At 39.7% G+C, this 16,413-nt stretch overlaps 1 protein-coding gene across 6 annotated transcripts in view; it reads right to left on the bottom strand.

The window, feature by feature from the left end:
• Nucleotides 1–16,413, bottom strand: part of LOC121636690 (plexin-A1-like) — a 190,814-nt gene that overhangs the window by 128,909 nt on the left and 45,492 nt on the right. For all 6 annotated transcript variants that reach the window (XM_041980425.1, XM_041980427.1, XM_041980426.1 and 3 more), the window contains exon 3: nt 10,174–10,356. In XM_041980425.1, the coding sequence (XP_041836359.1) occupies nt 10,174–10,356 (183 nt within the window). The remainder of the gene's footprint in view (nt 1–10,173; nt 10,357–16,413) is intronic.

Here is a 16,413-nt window from a genome sequence, read left to right as displayed (position 1 = left end):
AGTAAATCTAAGAAAAAAGAAAAACAGAGGAACTGACTGACAGAAAAAAGAAGGATGAACAAGAGACAAACAGGGGGAGGAGACACAGATGCAAATATGACTAATTAATCAGTTCGAAACACTTGAATCAAAGAAATAGATTTATAAATATTTTGCTAAGAGGAGAAAATTTGAGATTAGCGAATGCAGATGTGGAGGGGTGAAAAAGATTTAGCTCTCGTAAAATGAGTGAATAAAACTGTACCCAGTGACCGTCCACTTAAATGCCCCATGCAGATGGAAATCATAAAGTCAAAAGGTCAGTGTTATCAGTCTGTCCTACTTCTTTGATAATGCTAAAAACAAAAGGCTAGGATACTGCTATCAGAACAGCTACTTTTCTTAATTAACACCAAATCTAAACTCTTTAAATAAAGAGGATTCGCTGCAATGCACATAACTAAAAACAAATGAGCCAAAGAACGTTCAATAAGGTCACTCCAGCCCGATGTTCTGAGATAAGATAAGCGAGGGCAGACTACGGGGGTGGGGGGGTCCCACTTGACTATCACACTGTCTTGTGCTAACAGGATTAGCCACAGTGTGAGCACAATTTGTCTATCAGTGGTCAGGAGGTGAATGTGCTTGGTGCAAGTTAGCAAGCCAGCTAACACTGTGACAAGGCTTCGGGGTAAAACTGTGCACACTAGAGGGCAAAGGATGGGAGGTAATTAGTCCTACAGCAGGAGATATTGTGTGAAGATGAACACAAAGAGTTGCTGGATTTGTCGTTTTGGAATTTATCTGTGTGGCTTTGAGGACGATGAACACTTCAAACAAAGCACTCACATTTAACTTGTGGCACTTTGTTTTATCTACAAACACACTTTATTGAAAGACATGCAGGTGTGAGCATATTTGTTTCTGTACGCATAAACGTTAATCATCTTAACGTCTCTAAACCAGAGGAACTAATCAAAAACAATCTATTAAGAATCTATTAGCCTGGCAATGTGTAATCTGATAAGCCTGCTACAGCTGCTTCCCATAGGAGAGTCTGAGAGCCTGTGTGTTTGAACTGCAGCGTCGTCTGCGTTCTTCACAGTAGATTAGCTAATTTGATAGTAGCTCACATATTCACTCTCATCATTTGATGTAATGGAGTTGAAGAAGCATCTCACATCCAGCTCTTTACAAAGATCCAAGGGAAACATCAAAGTGCATCAATGGTCATCATCAATGTGTGTTTTTCCTTCTTTAAAAAGTTGATGGTTCCTTACAGTTATTGAGTTAAGACATTAAGTGGTCTCAACATAAGGGGGTTAAGGGTTGTTGGAGATGGTCTCTTCCAAGCCAAGGCTTAGAGTGAGCGCTGCAGGATGTAACTGCACAGGAATGAGTGTGCATTTAGTAGCTACATCTCGCATACAGGCTTGCACACACAAATGTGAGAATGTGTGAAAGCTAATCTATGCCTGCTGTGTCTATCATGATGACAAACCCTCTGGACAATGCTCCCCCGGTGTGTGTCCAAGTTTGTATATACAACATTAATGCGCTCATTGAAAGTTGTTAGTTTGATTTATGACATCCCCGCTTTTCTCTGTATGTTTGATTGTGCGTCTTTTTAAAAGTGGCAGTGTCCATTGAGCCCTGGCATCGTGCCACCCACCTGGTGTTCTCTTGGCTGCATCGTTTGGTGAAGACAGAGACAGACCAGAACAACAAATTCTCTTCTCAACCTTAAATTTCTCTTTCTAAAGGCTGAAATACACAGAGAGACTTCTCACCAACTTGAGCTTGTTTCCTAAAAACCTCCCAGAAATTGTTTTAAAATCTGGTATATTTTTATGGTGTTGATACCTTAATAGTGTAAATTAAATATGTGGTTATAGATCCCGTATATGAACAACACATCACATATTTCATGATAAAAAGCTACTGAATTCTAATCTAAATAAAGGCGTGTAAAGATTGTACATACATATGATATGAAAAACTGGAATACTTTGATGTTCTTTCCGGAGATGCCTAATGGAGATGACCTAGAAACAGGCTGGCCTCGTCCTCACTTGGATCATGTGAGCGTCCCAGCTTGCATCCAGACTCCTCTAATCTTCCCTTAAAAAAAATGGATTCAAGCATGGTACATTTATTATTCATCTCCCTTGCTCTTTTTCAACTGTCTCCCTTTCTCCCGGCTTTCTTTCCCACTCTGATCTGCTTCTCACTTTGGCTCATTAACCCCCGGTAGCAGTGAATTAGGAGGGGAACGACGAGGTAGTGAATGAGTGCTGTGCACTGCAGTCACACACTGTTGGACCGAGCTAAAGTGCATTAGCACTGAGATTACCGAGGACCGAACTGTTCTCATGGTATTAGCTAACACAGGAGCTCACTGTAACTTATCCTGCTTTTTAAAAGTGATTAGCTTTGAACATTTATCGCAGCACTGGTTGTATTAGTGTATAATAGTTGGCAGTGAGATTAAAAGATATACATTAAGATTAAAGAAGGACTATCACCTGATATTGCCCCTTAGTGTCACGATTGCTTGTTAGTAAGGTAGGAAATATGGGTTATAATGGCAGATGAGACTTTGTAGGACAAAGGTGCAGAGTTAGAGACACAGCTTTAATGAGACTGTGTGGGTGGATTCATGAACAAGAGTGTAGAGAAGATGTGATGGCATAAAATCTTCTAAGGAGCCCCCTCATTACTGTCTACCCTCACAACTTAAGCACTACAATCCATGTTTTAAATATGAATGAATGAATGAATGTGTGTGTGTGTGACAGTTGGACGCATGCTTTTTTACAACTCCCCACATGTTTGCGCATTTTGTGTATGCATGTGCGTGCTTTTCTCTTTAATGAGAGAAAATGATGAGAGAAAAATGGCGATAACTACATCTCAACACACGGAAAAGCTCAAGTATTATCAGGGAGATGAATCTTTGATCACAGAAGGAGACAGAAAGAGAGCGGAAAGAGAATATGTGAGGAGCAAATGAAACAGAAAAAGAGAGGGAAAACAGAGGAAGAGTAGCAAATGAGGAAGCACTAGATGATTTCTTTTACTAATTCATACAACCATGGTTGAACAGCAGCTATTTTAGTTGCAGTGACAAGGGTGGATGCATTCTGGACATTGCTGGAGCTTGCATCCAACACCCTATGTCATCCCTAACATCCTGAGCTAAAACAAAGATGACAGCACCAAAGGCCTAAAGTGACACATGCATTACATTTTCACTGTGTGAAATTCTGCAAAGACATCCCCGAGGTTTGACCGCGTCTCTGCAGATAAATATGCGTGAGAGTGCGTTCATATGGAGGCGCTGTGTGCCGTTCAAGGTTGAGTGTAGCCACATGTGAGGATGTGCTAGCAGATGGGAGAAATACTCAGGCTGGCAATGATGAGAGATAATTGATAGCCACATGCTTCAGTTAGACACACATATGTACACACATATGGAGATGCATGCATTTATTCTATAGATGAATAATATATCAATTTACTTCAACTACATTAACATTTGTGTTACAGCACAATGTAAAGATGGTCCAATTTATGAAATCTGCTGTCTTTCACACAACAGTTACGAAAACTACTTCTCAAGGTATGACAGTAGTGTAAGTTGTATTTGAAATCTTTGCTAGTAAAATAGAATAATTCCATAGTAAAAGTTAGCAGTAGCTAACCATAACAGCTACATGCTACGGATAAAAAGACTCAATAGTAGAAATTCTAGTTGTGTTTAATGTTTTTGCTGTTACTAAGTTTTGTTACATCAGTCTTCAGACACTTTTTTTGGTTCAGCCAATTTACTCAAATAATTAGCATTACTGAAAGGACAAAGAAGCCATTATGTCACACATTCTGTTAAAGACGACAGCTGCATCTGAAACATCCACTTGCTCACTATACAGTAAAATCCACCATACATCAGTTTTGTAGAGCTGTTTGAATTCTAAACTAAGTTTTATTTTTTATATAGTGTACTACTTAATCATCACAAGGCAAGCCAAATGTAGTGTACAGAAGCCGTACACTACATAAATCAACTTAGAACATAATGCATTGCAGCCTGTATCTGTGTGGCTGCTTACGCAACATGTTAGGCGCTGACATTTAGAAGCTTGCAGCTTGGATTTTTTTACCTGTTGAGAGTGCCTGGAGGACATAACGTTCCTCAAACTTCTCAAACAAGCAAGGGCTCTACTTTTTCTCTGCCTGAGTCTATATTAAATTAGTACAACTAGAAGAAAATAATAGCTAGTAACTATGGCGCTACAGCTGCATGAAGAATAAAAAACTTATCATCTTACTATTGGACTGATTTGAAGGTGAAAAAAGGATATAATAAAATTGTGTAAAAAGCACAGGAACACAGTGAAATCCCCTTTGTGTTTACATTGCTGGATCAATTACAGTCCAAACATAATGTAAATAAAGTTACGTACTCAAGGATCATGTGTTATTAAGTTTTATGTAGACAGTCTTCAACAATATTTACTTATCCAAGTATAGTAACATGAAGATGTCCGAGGGCTCAAATGTGGTCCAGATGTCCCAATGTTAGTTAATGCGATAGAGGTAATTGCACATATCCGGGACATGATTGTGTCGCAGCGTCAGATCCAAGTAGTGTTGCAATGTATTGACAGCTGTCTGCTCCTAACCCTCAGTGAGTCTTCTATGTAACAGATGCAACACAGTGTGTGAACAAGTAGACAATAGAAATAGAGCTTTAAGGTTCTGTAAAACACCTGTCTAGTCATTGAACATTAGATTTTAACAAACAAAGAGATTCAAACTTTTTATAGTGTTGAAAAAAATGAATTTAATTCTTTTAGCCGTATTGCCTAATTCACAGTTAAACTCACAACTGCTTTTCCAATCCCATCTACACACAAACAGCCTTTCATCACGCAGTCGGCTGCAGCAGCACCCTTGATTATAAAAACACAGAGGCAAAACACATAAATATCATAACTTGCTAGCCAATGAGTTCATTTGCTTGAGTTGATTTCATGCTAGGTTGCATGCTAGGAGGGGGTTCTCAGTATATGCTTGGCTTCTCACACTCATGTTACGGTTTAACCGGTCTATATTGGATCTGAAAAAGCTGTTTAAAAGCTGTGTAGTCAGGAGGGAGCAGAGACCGCAGCAGAAAATGACATATTTTGCTGTTAATTTGGGAACATCCTGATAAGACTGGAAGACTGATGGCACTCAGAAAAGAAATAAATGAAGTGGAAAAACTCTGTTAAATGCATAGTATGAAATATCTGCATTGCCTTGAAAGCTTGGTCTTAACCTCTACAGCTTGTACTAAATCTGATCTCTTCCATCATTCTCTACATCTCTACCCCCCAACATTTTCATACTCTGTGTGTGTGTTTGCGTGACCCCATGCAGTTGTGTGAACTAATGACCGAGAGCAACCAAACGCCTGCACAAAGCCAGTCTCTGTTTTCATGCCCAGGCCAAGAAACTCGTGGCTCGAGTGGCTGAGCCAAATGATGACACACACACATACAGAATCAGGAACAAAGTCCCTATACCATATTTTCAGACTTTGACTTTCAGCATATGTTCATGTTAACAAAATATATTACAAATGGAGGAAAAGTTATTATTTCCTTCACAATACTTCTGTATCTGACAATATCAACCTGTAAAACTCAGTGTGTATCAGTTATCAGTATCAAATGTGGGTGGAATGGTCCTGTCAACAAATAGAGGTGGTAACGGACATTTAAATGCACATGCCTGCACACACAAACACATACACACAGGGGAGTTTGACAGCGCAGCATTATGCACCCGAAGAATAAGAATCATCAGTCAATTAGGGCATGACATGGTCTTTTAATGGTGACACCGACAATCCCAGTGGAGTACATCAGTGACTTCACACAGCAATATACACATAGAAACGACAAACTGTCAGTTGTTATTAACCTTCGAAAAGCCACACAACACCCACCATTACAGCTGTAACCAGGTCTGAGAAAATTCACAGAAAATCTTACCAGTGCCACAGTATTTAATGCACGTTGATCAATTTATAGAAGCTCAGTGTTAATAAAAAAAACATGTATGGATTCAGATTGACTTTGTTCACTTAATTTCTTTCAAGTAAAATCATTTTTTTTTTTTTTTATGGTTTTTTTTTTTTTTTTTAAAAAAAAAAGGCCATTGCTGTTTCAGAGTAATAAATGAACATTTTCAACACTCCCAGATTCTACATCTAACACTTGCCTCATGCGACCTGCTGTGTGTACAGCGGTTACAACAAATTCCATCGAGTAATTCATTTTTAGATGGTAGGGGCTTCACAGATGCCATCATCCTCTCGTTCTTTATTATAACAGAGCTGATAGTGGTCCATGTTATTGCACAGCAACAACTGATGCTAAATGGGTAATGGAAGCCCTTTTACTGGGCCTGTTATCTTTGACATTCATCAGTCACTCTGGTGTTCTCAACACAAAGAGTTTCATTGTGAAGGACTCATTTGTATTTGTGTGTAATTTCTAAAAGTTTTAACATCTTCCTTTCTTTGTTTCAGACTTGCCATTAAAACTAGTCTTTTTTAATTGTAACAGCCTGTTCCTGCTGTCGTCAGGATCTGTGGTTTGCCTCATTGATGCGCTGATGAATGGGCATTGGGCAGTACCTCCGCATCCAGCCACCTGAGCCTGGCACAGCCACAATGGACACACAGTGGGCACTGGGGGCTCCGACCACCTGGCACACTGACCGCATACACTTAACAGATGGCTCACGTTGCCCCCTGATGGAGGACGCAGCTGAGGAATCCTAACTCATGTCTGTGTGTAATCGTGTGCACAGCGTCCAAAAGGGAGGAGGAAAAAAAAGCATCTACATTTACGTATTGGATTATCGACTGCCATCCTCTTTTATTTTTGCATCTCCTCAGACCACCTATTGAGACTTTGTATTTGTGTGCAAGTGTGCACATCACGGTGAATACCCTTTCATTGTAATTGCTCAACAATGCCTGAAAAAGCAGAAGTTTGATTTTGTGTGCACCTGATGGTAATATTTCATCCCACACAGTTATTTTGATCAAAGAGTGAGGTACAGTATGCAGCTGGTACAAAGAACTGTACTTATATAGCACTTTCTAGTCATTCTGAACACTTAAAAGTGTTTATACACTCGCTCACATTTGGCCATTCACACATATTCTTACAGCACTTCCTATGATTAGTGGGGCCAAGCAGCCATAGATCATAAAAAAAGTTAAAGGGATCAGAGGCTTTTTATCCTAAATGTTAAGTGCAGCAGACTGCCAGCACACAGTAACATCCTGACCACAGCAGTATCCGGATGAACATCAGAATTAGTGGACATCACCTTTTCTCATAATTTCCTTCCGTCCTCCACCTCCTGTTGCTTTTTGCTCTATCTGCTCCATCTTTCCATCTTTCTTTCTGCTCCGTATCTCCTCTATCTGTGTCCCATTAAACCACAACTCATTAGTAAAAGCTTCCCTTGTGAGTGTGTGCACAAGGGGGAGTGGATGTGTGTATGGCAAAACAGAGCACAAAGGGACTTCATTAGTGCTTGCTTTTTAACGTGTTTATGCTACTGTCTTGTTGCTCTGGACAACCTTGAACATCATTGTCAGTTAAAAATAAACTGAAAGGAGGTGAAGCAGGATATCAAAGCACTTTAGGTTTTGCCAAATGGTAAATAAGGAAATGTTTCAGACTGGGTAACTGTACTTAAAACAGATGACTATTGTTCCAGGAACCTCTTAACATTCTATCAAGTGAACAAGAACATTCATCTACTCTTCCAACATAGCATCTTTCACAACATCAGTCGTGACTACATAAAAAAAAACATTTAACACGAGTGGTTTCCAGTGGAAGGTGTAAGAACAAGATGTACACTCGTCATTTAATCACGGTCAGGATGCACTCTAAAGCTGTCAAAACCAAACAACATGGTTGCATAGAAGCAGAACACTAACTCAACACTGAAACGCTGACATGTGATGACCAAACAATTTATCACACTATTATTCCAGTTTCTCCCTGTTCCTTTTTTACCCTAAACTGCCACTTTAAAATAGCTCCAAGAACAAGTGTGTGAATGTGTGTGCCTGCATATCAGATTGGGCCAGATTTATTTTTATTATTTCTTGGTTATCTGAGGCAGCCAAAAGAACTGCAGGCTCTTTGGCTCTGTTGTTAATAAACAAACACATATAGAGGCACCCACACGACAACAGCACAGAACAACCGACAGCAGCGATGCTCTCCCAGGTGATGTTCCACACATATACCTCAACCAGAGTGCACAACAGTGCAGAAGAAAAGACATGTGAGAGCAGCTGAATAAATAAAGGAGTTGTTGCCAAGCTAAGTGAATGGGTGTCACGCTGACAAATGCACAGCACTGAATCTTAGTCGACGTTGTATTGTTTGTCGTCTCTTGCTTTCACATAAACATGAATATACACATGCACACACAAACCCATGCCATCGCAGGAGCACACATTATTATACATACTGTGAGTGACAAATACGCAAACACTGCGTGCATACACAAACACACATTAAAAGCGCAAAATCACACAGGCTGATTATACATTCATAATATTGAATGGATGACAGGTCTTGAGCAGTGAGGAGAGAAATGGGCTGAATTCTAATAAGCTACCATTTACCCCGAGAGCTCTGCCCTCCATAGACTGGATACACACACAAAGTAACAAATACGCAGGCTTAAAAGAACCAAACAACACAACAAGAATTGTAATTATGCCAGATGCCAGCAACTAACAAATAATCCCAAAAACTAAACTTGCAGTTAACTTGTGCAATCACCATCATCACCATCATCATCACCCTCTTTACAAAAAGAGGACAAAGCTGCATAAGTGTGAAAAAAAACATCCCTAATGAGAGAAATCTGCTCACAAAAAATTACTTTTATAAAACATATCGACTTAAAGTCTTTCAGTGGAATAGAAAAAAATCAGTTAGGACTTCATCTATCACCACTCTTATCCCTTCCTAAACTGACAGCTGTATAGCTGACATGAGCAGAAAAGCCTCTCACTAGCCACAGCTGTGGGACTGGTGGAAGGCCACCTCTTAGAGGAGGCAAAACTGTGTACCACATTAGGATGCAGCAGTTTCATTTTAATATATGACATGGTGATCAAGACAATCACGAAGGGAGAAACCATAGCAGCTTTTATAAATCTTACAGATGTCAAAGATCCACCTGAATCTACTATGATTAGCCTGCAATATACACTTCACAGAGGCTAACTTAATACTTAAGAACTGTTCTGTCCATTGTCAGCAGTTAACATCGGTTTGTTTTTGACTCCCTGTGATCTAAATACCAATGAATTCCCTAAAAAAAGTCCTCCTCCTTTACATGTTTTTCTGTTTCTGTTATCAGGCAACACAATAAGTCTGAAATAGTGACTGAAATTAAGACTTGAGTAAAAAGAAAATGTTAATAAAACTGTCACTAATTTTACAAATACAACACTGATTAATAAAATCAACATGGACAATAGTTTGTTGTGATTTCAGCTATATTTAAATGTAAACTGATCCCTGTGAGGGAGAATTAACCATTGTGTGCAGCTCAGTGTCGTGGCCAGAGGAGGACATGGGCAGGTCGTTCCATTCAATAGTAGTTAGGATTTGTCCCAAAAGATGTTTTTTTTTAGAGGCTTTAATGTTGCATCGCAAATGCAGCGCTAAAAATAAACTACAAAAAATAACAACAAAAAAAAACAAACACCTGATATTTCCATCTGTTCATATAAACAAACAGTTGCAATAACTTATACGTGCAATAGTGAACTGGGAATCTGTACCACCTCTACTGCGTGCAATGCTTGTTTATATTGTTTTATTTAACTTATCTTATTGTTATTTATTGCATTCTATTTGTGCTTTTCTTGCACCTTGTTGCCTCTATTTTGCTTTGTACCTGTATATATTGTGTCTTGTGCTTGTCCTGCTTTACTGTTGGTGTTGTATTGCTGCTGGTATCCAAATTTCCCTGAGGACTCTCCAAAGGGATTAATAAAGTATTTCTATTCTATTCTACTCTATTCTAAACAAAAGGAAAAACATCACACAGGTGTTTAACAGTGAAAGCGAACAACATAAAAATCCCTACCTTCTTCAGCTTTCCATTGCGTGTGCCGACAAACGCCACAGTGTTGCTGCGGTAGTCGTACGCTGCCACCGAAGTCATGCCATCTTCCTTGTCAATGAAGAGAGGGGTGCCCTCTATGGTGCTGGTTCCCCCCAAAGGCTGGTTGAAGTCCTGGCCACAGAAGTTGTCATCTATCTGCAAAGGCTGGAGGAAAAAGAGAAAGAACAAGCTAAAAGAAGAGTCCTTTTTGTAGATTTTCTGTGGAGATTCAAAACATTATGCTGTTTGTAGGAGTTTTTTTTTTTCCATCTCACATGAGGTTTGAAGTCTTTATTGTGCATTAAGATGTTTACACAGCTGAGTTTTTAGCTCTAAAAATGCCATGATAGGGTAGTGAGAAAATCAGGAAAGATTCACTCTCTTCCCCGATCACTACGAGGAGGACTGCCACAAAGCAGGTCTCGTTTAGTAGGAAAATGTTCACATCATCAACAGGATCGCTGCGGAATTATACAATGTTCTTTTCATTATATTCTAAAACCTTACAAAAAGAAGAAAGAATATGAGACATAACAAAGGCTCAAGCTCAGGATGCAAAGTATTTCAATCTAAAAGCACATCCTGAAAGCACCCAAGCTGTGTTCAAGTCCATGCCACTTGTTCCATCTCCCAGTGGGACTGCAGAGGAGCCTATTGGTGCATCGTCTGACTTTAATACTTTGATTCCATTTCCCAACATGTTAAGTAGGCTATTCAAATAAAGGCCCATTCACACACACACACACACACACACATAAATGCAGCAGAACCCCACCATGCTAAACCTTTTTTCTCTGGAGTGTTCGGTCATGGTAGTGACACGGCGGTAATGCTGGCGACCATGTGACAATATCAGGAGCATTCCAGAGTCACGAGGGCCACATCACCCAAGGCAATTCACTGACCCATATGATCCCTTAACCAGTCACCACACACTCCCACTCAGAGTATAATCAATAAAGAAGGCTTCAAGTGCCACAATGAATGAATGAATGCCTTTTAAATGTTGAATGCTTTGCTAAACTAACACATTTTCTATGATTTCAAGGGCATCAATCTTATTGCTATGATTTGATTAGAGATTAAATGATTTGTTCATTAATTCCTGAAAGAGTTCCTACTTCTCAAGTATGCTAAAATGTTAGATTTTTTACAGCTTTGATGTATCTGTTTTTTAGTCCTGCTAATGAAAAATAAAACGCTGATTTGAACACAACCTGACATCTATTTGAGAACTAAGAAATTGTAAACGAAACGGTTTTGAAGTTTTTTGACATCTTAAAGATAAAAATGATTTATTAAGTACATTAAAATTATGCTAACCATGAAATATAATGAAAATAACATCGTACTAGTCCACAATTTGATTATAGAGTCCATTTTTGATGCAGCTTTACCAAATTGCTACTGACTGAGAATAAATGTGAATGTGACAGCACAGAGGAGGGTGTCAGTCATTACGTCTCCGTGTGGCCACTGGTGTGTTAACTAGAGCCAGAAGACACATGTGAGTTGATACACACACACTTACACTTGGTGACTGTGTAAATATCAGTGTAATCCAAAGACTTATCACTACATCATCTGATTGATCCACACAGGGGCAGAGATAACACTCCTCCACACACACATATGCACACACCCCTAAACTGCCTGCAGTTCAGCACATGTCAATAAAACGTAGCGCCTTTGTTGACATTCTCACTCTTTTTTCTTCTTCCGCTTCTAGCTTCAACGAGAACTGATCAAACTTCAATAAACAGTTTTTTTCTACCTGTCTCTCCATCTTCAGTAAGGTTCCCTCTCACTCCATATCTCACTCGATTTAATCTCTATCCTAACACACCTTCTTCATGTTCTCCAAGAGGTGGTAGGATTATCAGCTACTGTTGCTTGTCCCACTTACCCTCTTTTTGTTTCTGCACAGTTATGTCACATGGTAAAAGAAGAGAAGAAAAGAGCATGTTTTAATGGAGGCTTCTGCTCGTATGGGGGTGTTTTTTTTAAGAAAATGACAGATACAAACACAGCTATTACCTGAAACAACCTTCTTTTGTAACACCGAATGGCTAGGGGGCAATTTCTTCCCCGCAGAACAAAGGCCAGTGACAGACAACACACACACAAACACACACACAGTTTGGCTGATAAACCCGTGCACACATAACTAATCCAAAACACACAGTTTATTTTTTGTGTGTACACAAAGATTTAGCAATAAAAGCAAAATAACCCATCATCTTCATATGACATAAAACTTTATACCAAACCATATAGTCACAGAAAAAAAAATCCATCAGCCTGGATTAGTCAACCACTCTCTCTCTCACACACACACACATACACGTGTGACGTCAGACCCTAAGGGAATTGAGTTAAAAGGGTTAATCCATCATCTGTGGATGAGAGTAATTGTTGGAAATGCTGTATACAGTTGCCATAAGAGCCCAAATGGGTCAGCACCCACCTCATCAATACACACACTAACAGGCACACACAGAAGCCTATACAGGCCTCTCTGGGGCACTGGAGGGTAAAGGTGCTGCATCTTTTTTGCAAGTCTGGAGGGTTTAAACAGCAGAAATCAGCATGGAATAAAAGGCGTTTCCCTTGAGGTTGGAAACATTTTACAGGAGCAACATTCTTGAGCGTATTATGCAATTCAAAGCACTAAAATACTCCCACGAGACCTGGAGCTGATACTCAGTGTGGAAAGAATATTCCTCTCCGTGGTCTCTGCCCGGTTATTGGCTGGAGACTGCATTTATAGCTCTGCAGTGTTTTCAAAGAGGCAGGGATGAGAGGGTTAAGCCGACAACCTTCCAGTGACTTTGGCAGCAAAGTCTCACAAATACAGAAGAGGAGGTTTCTTGTTTTGGTTTTCAGGGAGTTCATGTGTTTCACACTGAATGGATTTGCAGATTTTCAGATCACTGGAACTGAACCGAATTAGCCTTTTTGTTGTTGTTGTTGTTTTTGTTTTGTCTTCTGAGGACCTCCTCCCAACAAAATGTGTCACATTTCAGGCAGTGTGATTTTTACCAATATTTTAACATTATTTTTCAAACCTTCGTTAACTGGCATTGGTATAGGTGTTTATACTAATGTGTAATATTCATGGGTTTACTGATTATTTCAGCCATTTACAATTTTACCAATATTATCAATCAGTTAATTTATTACTTTGTCTATACTGTAATGTGTAAAGGCCTGGAGCTCCCTCTGGTTTCTTTACATTTGAATTTAGGCAATCCAAATATCTTTTCACAGTTTTTCTTCTGGCACTTTTCTTTCTGTTTTGCTTTGTTTTTAAACTCACATTAGTCCAGACATCATGCTCATTATCTGAGAAATGTGTATGTTGTTGGAAAAGCTACTTTACACTATTCTATGAACCACTGAAGTATTTAAAAAGGTGCCTAATTAAAAACAAAACAAAAAAATGTTATTTTAGAAATATATTAAGAAATTGAAAGTGGCTTTATAGTGGGCCTAACATACAAGCTGGGAGTGAATCATTACATTTGCAGGATGTGAGTTGTCAGCTGATATTCAGGGTCACATGTGACACAAATACTGCTGATACAATATGTGAGGATTGTGCACACACACACACACACACACACACACACACACACACACACACACACACACACACACACACACACACACACACAAATCCAAAGTGGTTTCTAGAAACAGTTTGAAGTCACGTGTTGACTAGCTACCATTACTGTGATAGTTTCCCCTGGGTGGAGCTGCTTCACCCACTTCGTGCTGCAAAACGCTGAAATACAGTCATTCATACGGCACCAAACACGTGTGCACACTTGGCCCATAATAGCCGACTGATTGCAGATGTGCCTGGCTGGCCGATGCTGAAGGAAAGGTTAAATAATCATTCCCCAATGACTGGTGTTTACTTAACATATTGCATAAGGAACATATGTTTGGGATGTTTGGGCACACGTTACACTAAGCACAAGTGGGATTTGTCAAAAGTCATGTCTATTCAGTGAAACATACAGGAACAGCTAACAACACAGGCCTGTGTACGGGAACATACGTGGTGCTGTTGGATACACTACTGTGAATTATACCAATTAAGGTGGGAGGAAAACATGTGGCAAACACAAAACACTTATTCATTCAACATCATGCAAATAAACTGGGAACATGTTGTATTTCAGTGTTTCTCTGCATAAACCAGTTTGGGAAGGGGGAAAAAAATATCACAGAGACGGAAAGAAGTAGAGGCTGTGCTGAGAAAGCTGGCATCGGTGTGATTTCAACATAACACGGCAGGTCTGTGTGTGTTTCTGTCCATGTATGTGTGTTGATGTGTTTTTCAGTCAGGAAAAAGATGCACTTCTCTTCAACAGTCATCAGCTGTCTCCTCAGAGGTAAAAAGATACGCCCATACTCTCAAACATTACATGTGCATAAGTGATGCATTTACTGATTCCATGTATATGTACCTCAACAGCACGTGCATGAAATAATCTGCTTCTTTGCATGTTAGTGGAGGTGTGGTTGCAAGTGAAAGTGGGAGAAAGCAGAGAAGTGAAAGACGCAACAGAGAAGTAAAGAGCAGAAAATGGAAGCATACAAAAAGCGCTGCTCCTCAGTAGCCTTGGTTTCAAATCAGATGATAGAGATTTTCACAGTGTACACACACACACCCACGAAGAGCACCATGAGTATGCTGGCTGATGCAGGTGCCTTTCACCTGATCTGTGTGTGTGTGTGTGTGTGTGTGTGTGTGTGTGTGTAAAAGAGAGAGGCTGGCTCCAAGCAGAGTGAAAGATTCTGTGAGAGGGCAGCTTATAAATAACCCATCAGTGGGAGCTTTGAACTCATGGAGACATTGCTGGAGTTTCTTCAAGTCGAATAAACACAAGGAGCAGCTGAATTTGTGTGCATGTGCTTGCAAGCACATCCGGATGTGCCCTATGTGCAGATGTATAAGGCGGAGGAGCAACCTGACAGCCTAGAATCTGATGTTAACTGTAGCAATGCATAAGTTTGTGTTTCTGATATGCTCAAACAACTGCAGACAAAATAAGCTGCCATGAATGCCACAGAGGAAAATAGGTCCCTCCCTTATATAATGATGTGTAGCAAGAGGGAAAATGGCTTTAAGTGGTTGTGTCTCAAACATGTGACTCTAAGTATGATGCATTACCAATTTAATAAAGACCAGCTGCTTGGTGGTTTACAATTCTAGATAAAATGTCTAAGAAAAATGCTGGGGAAGAGATTTCCTTAACTATCTATAAACTATTTCTCTTTGAATCACTAAAGCTTTTTTCTAGAATATGTTACACGATCCTCACTGATCAATAATTTAGAAAGAGATGACTGCACCCATTCCATATTCATGGGGTGCAGGGTGGTAATTTCAATGTTGAGTGCACTCCAAGCAGACAGTGAAACCTCACAGAGTTGGCATGCATTCAGAGAAGTGCTTCCACAAGCTGTTAGCACATGTTTAGACCAAAACTCACTGGGAAAGACAGAGAAATATTACATGGTGCATGGAGCACATACAAGAAGCACCCCTAAATGCACACAATAATGCCATTACTTGAAAATGAATATGTACCAATAGAAGCGCAAAGGCAGTTAGAACTAAGAGGACTACATGGTGCCCTTAAGCAAAGTACTTCACCTCGGAGTTCTCTGGAAAAGCCGCTCTCTGACCAGCGGTGGGATAATGATTCCGTTTTTTAAGGGTTCAAACAGCAAAAGGTATTTTAAACAAGATCATATTCCAGCTACTCCCCTCTCACTGACCATTTGTACACCTGCACTGGAGTCCTGAAATATGAACGGAAATGCCTGTAACATTCGTTCTGGACTTCTAGCCAAGATTTTCCACCCAAGTGGATGCACTTTCTTCAAATATCTCTGGTGTTCATGAATTGAACCTGCAATAATGAGAGGCAGATGACGTAAGGTGCATGTAATCAAACTCATCAATCAAACTCAGATCAACTTAAAACAGATGTGAGCACCCACAAAGAAACTTTGAGCAAAACAAACAATCCAATACTATTCGCATGTGAAATACAGGCACAGCTCCTTCCCCACATTTTCTGATTATGCCTAATAATGATGTATGCAACACAACACCCACACACAGTACCAATCAATACATAATTACACTGGCAATTAGTATCATTAAAGTGCTGCTATAGCTGCTGATTTGTGGAGCTAAAC

This window comes from Melanotaenia boesemani, chromosome 3 (assembly GCF_017639745.1).
Source record: "Melanotaenia boesemani isolate fMelBoe1 chromosome 3, fMelBoe1.pri, whole genome shotgun sequence".
Lineage (NCBI taxonomy): Eukaryota > Metazoa > Chordata > Actinopteri > Atheriniformes > Melanotaeniidae > Melanotaenia > Melanotaenia boesemani.
Note: the sequence above shows the minus strand (reverse complement) of the source record. Positions and strands in the feature narration are given on the sequence as shown.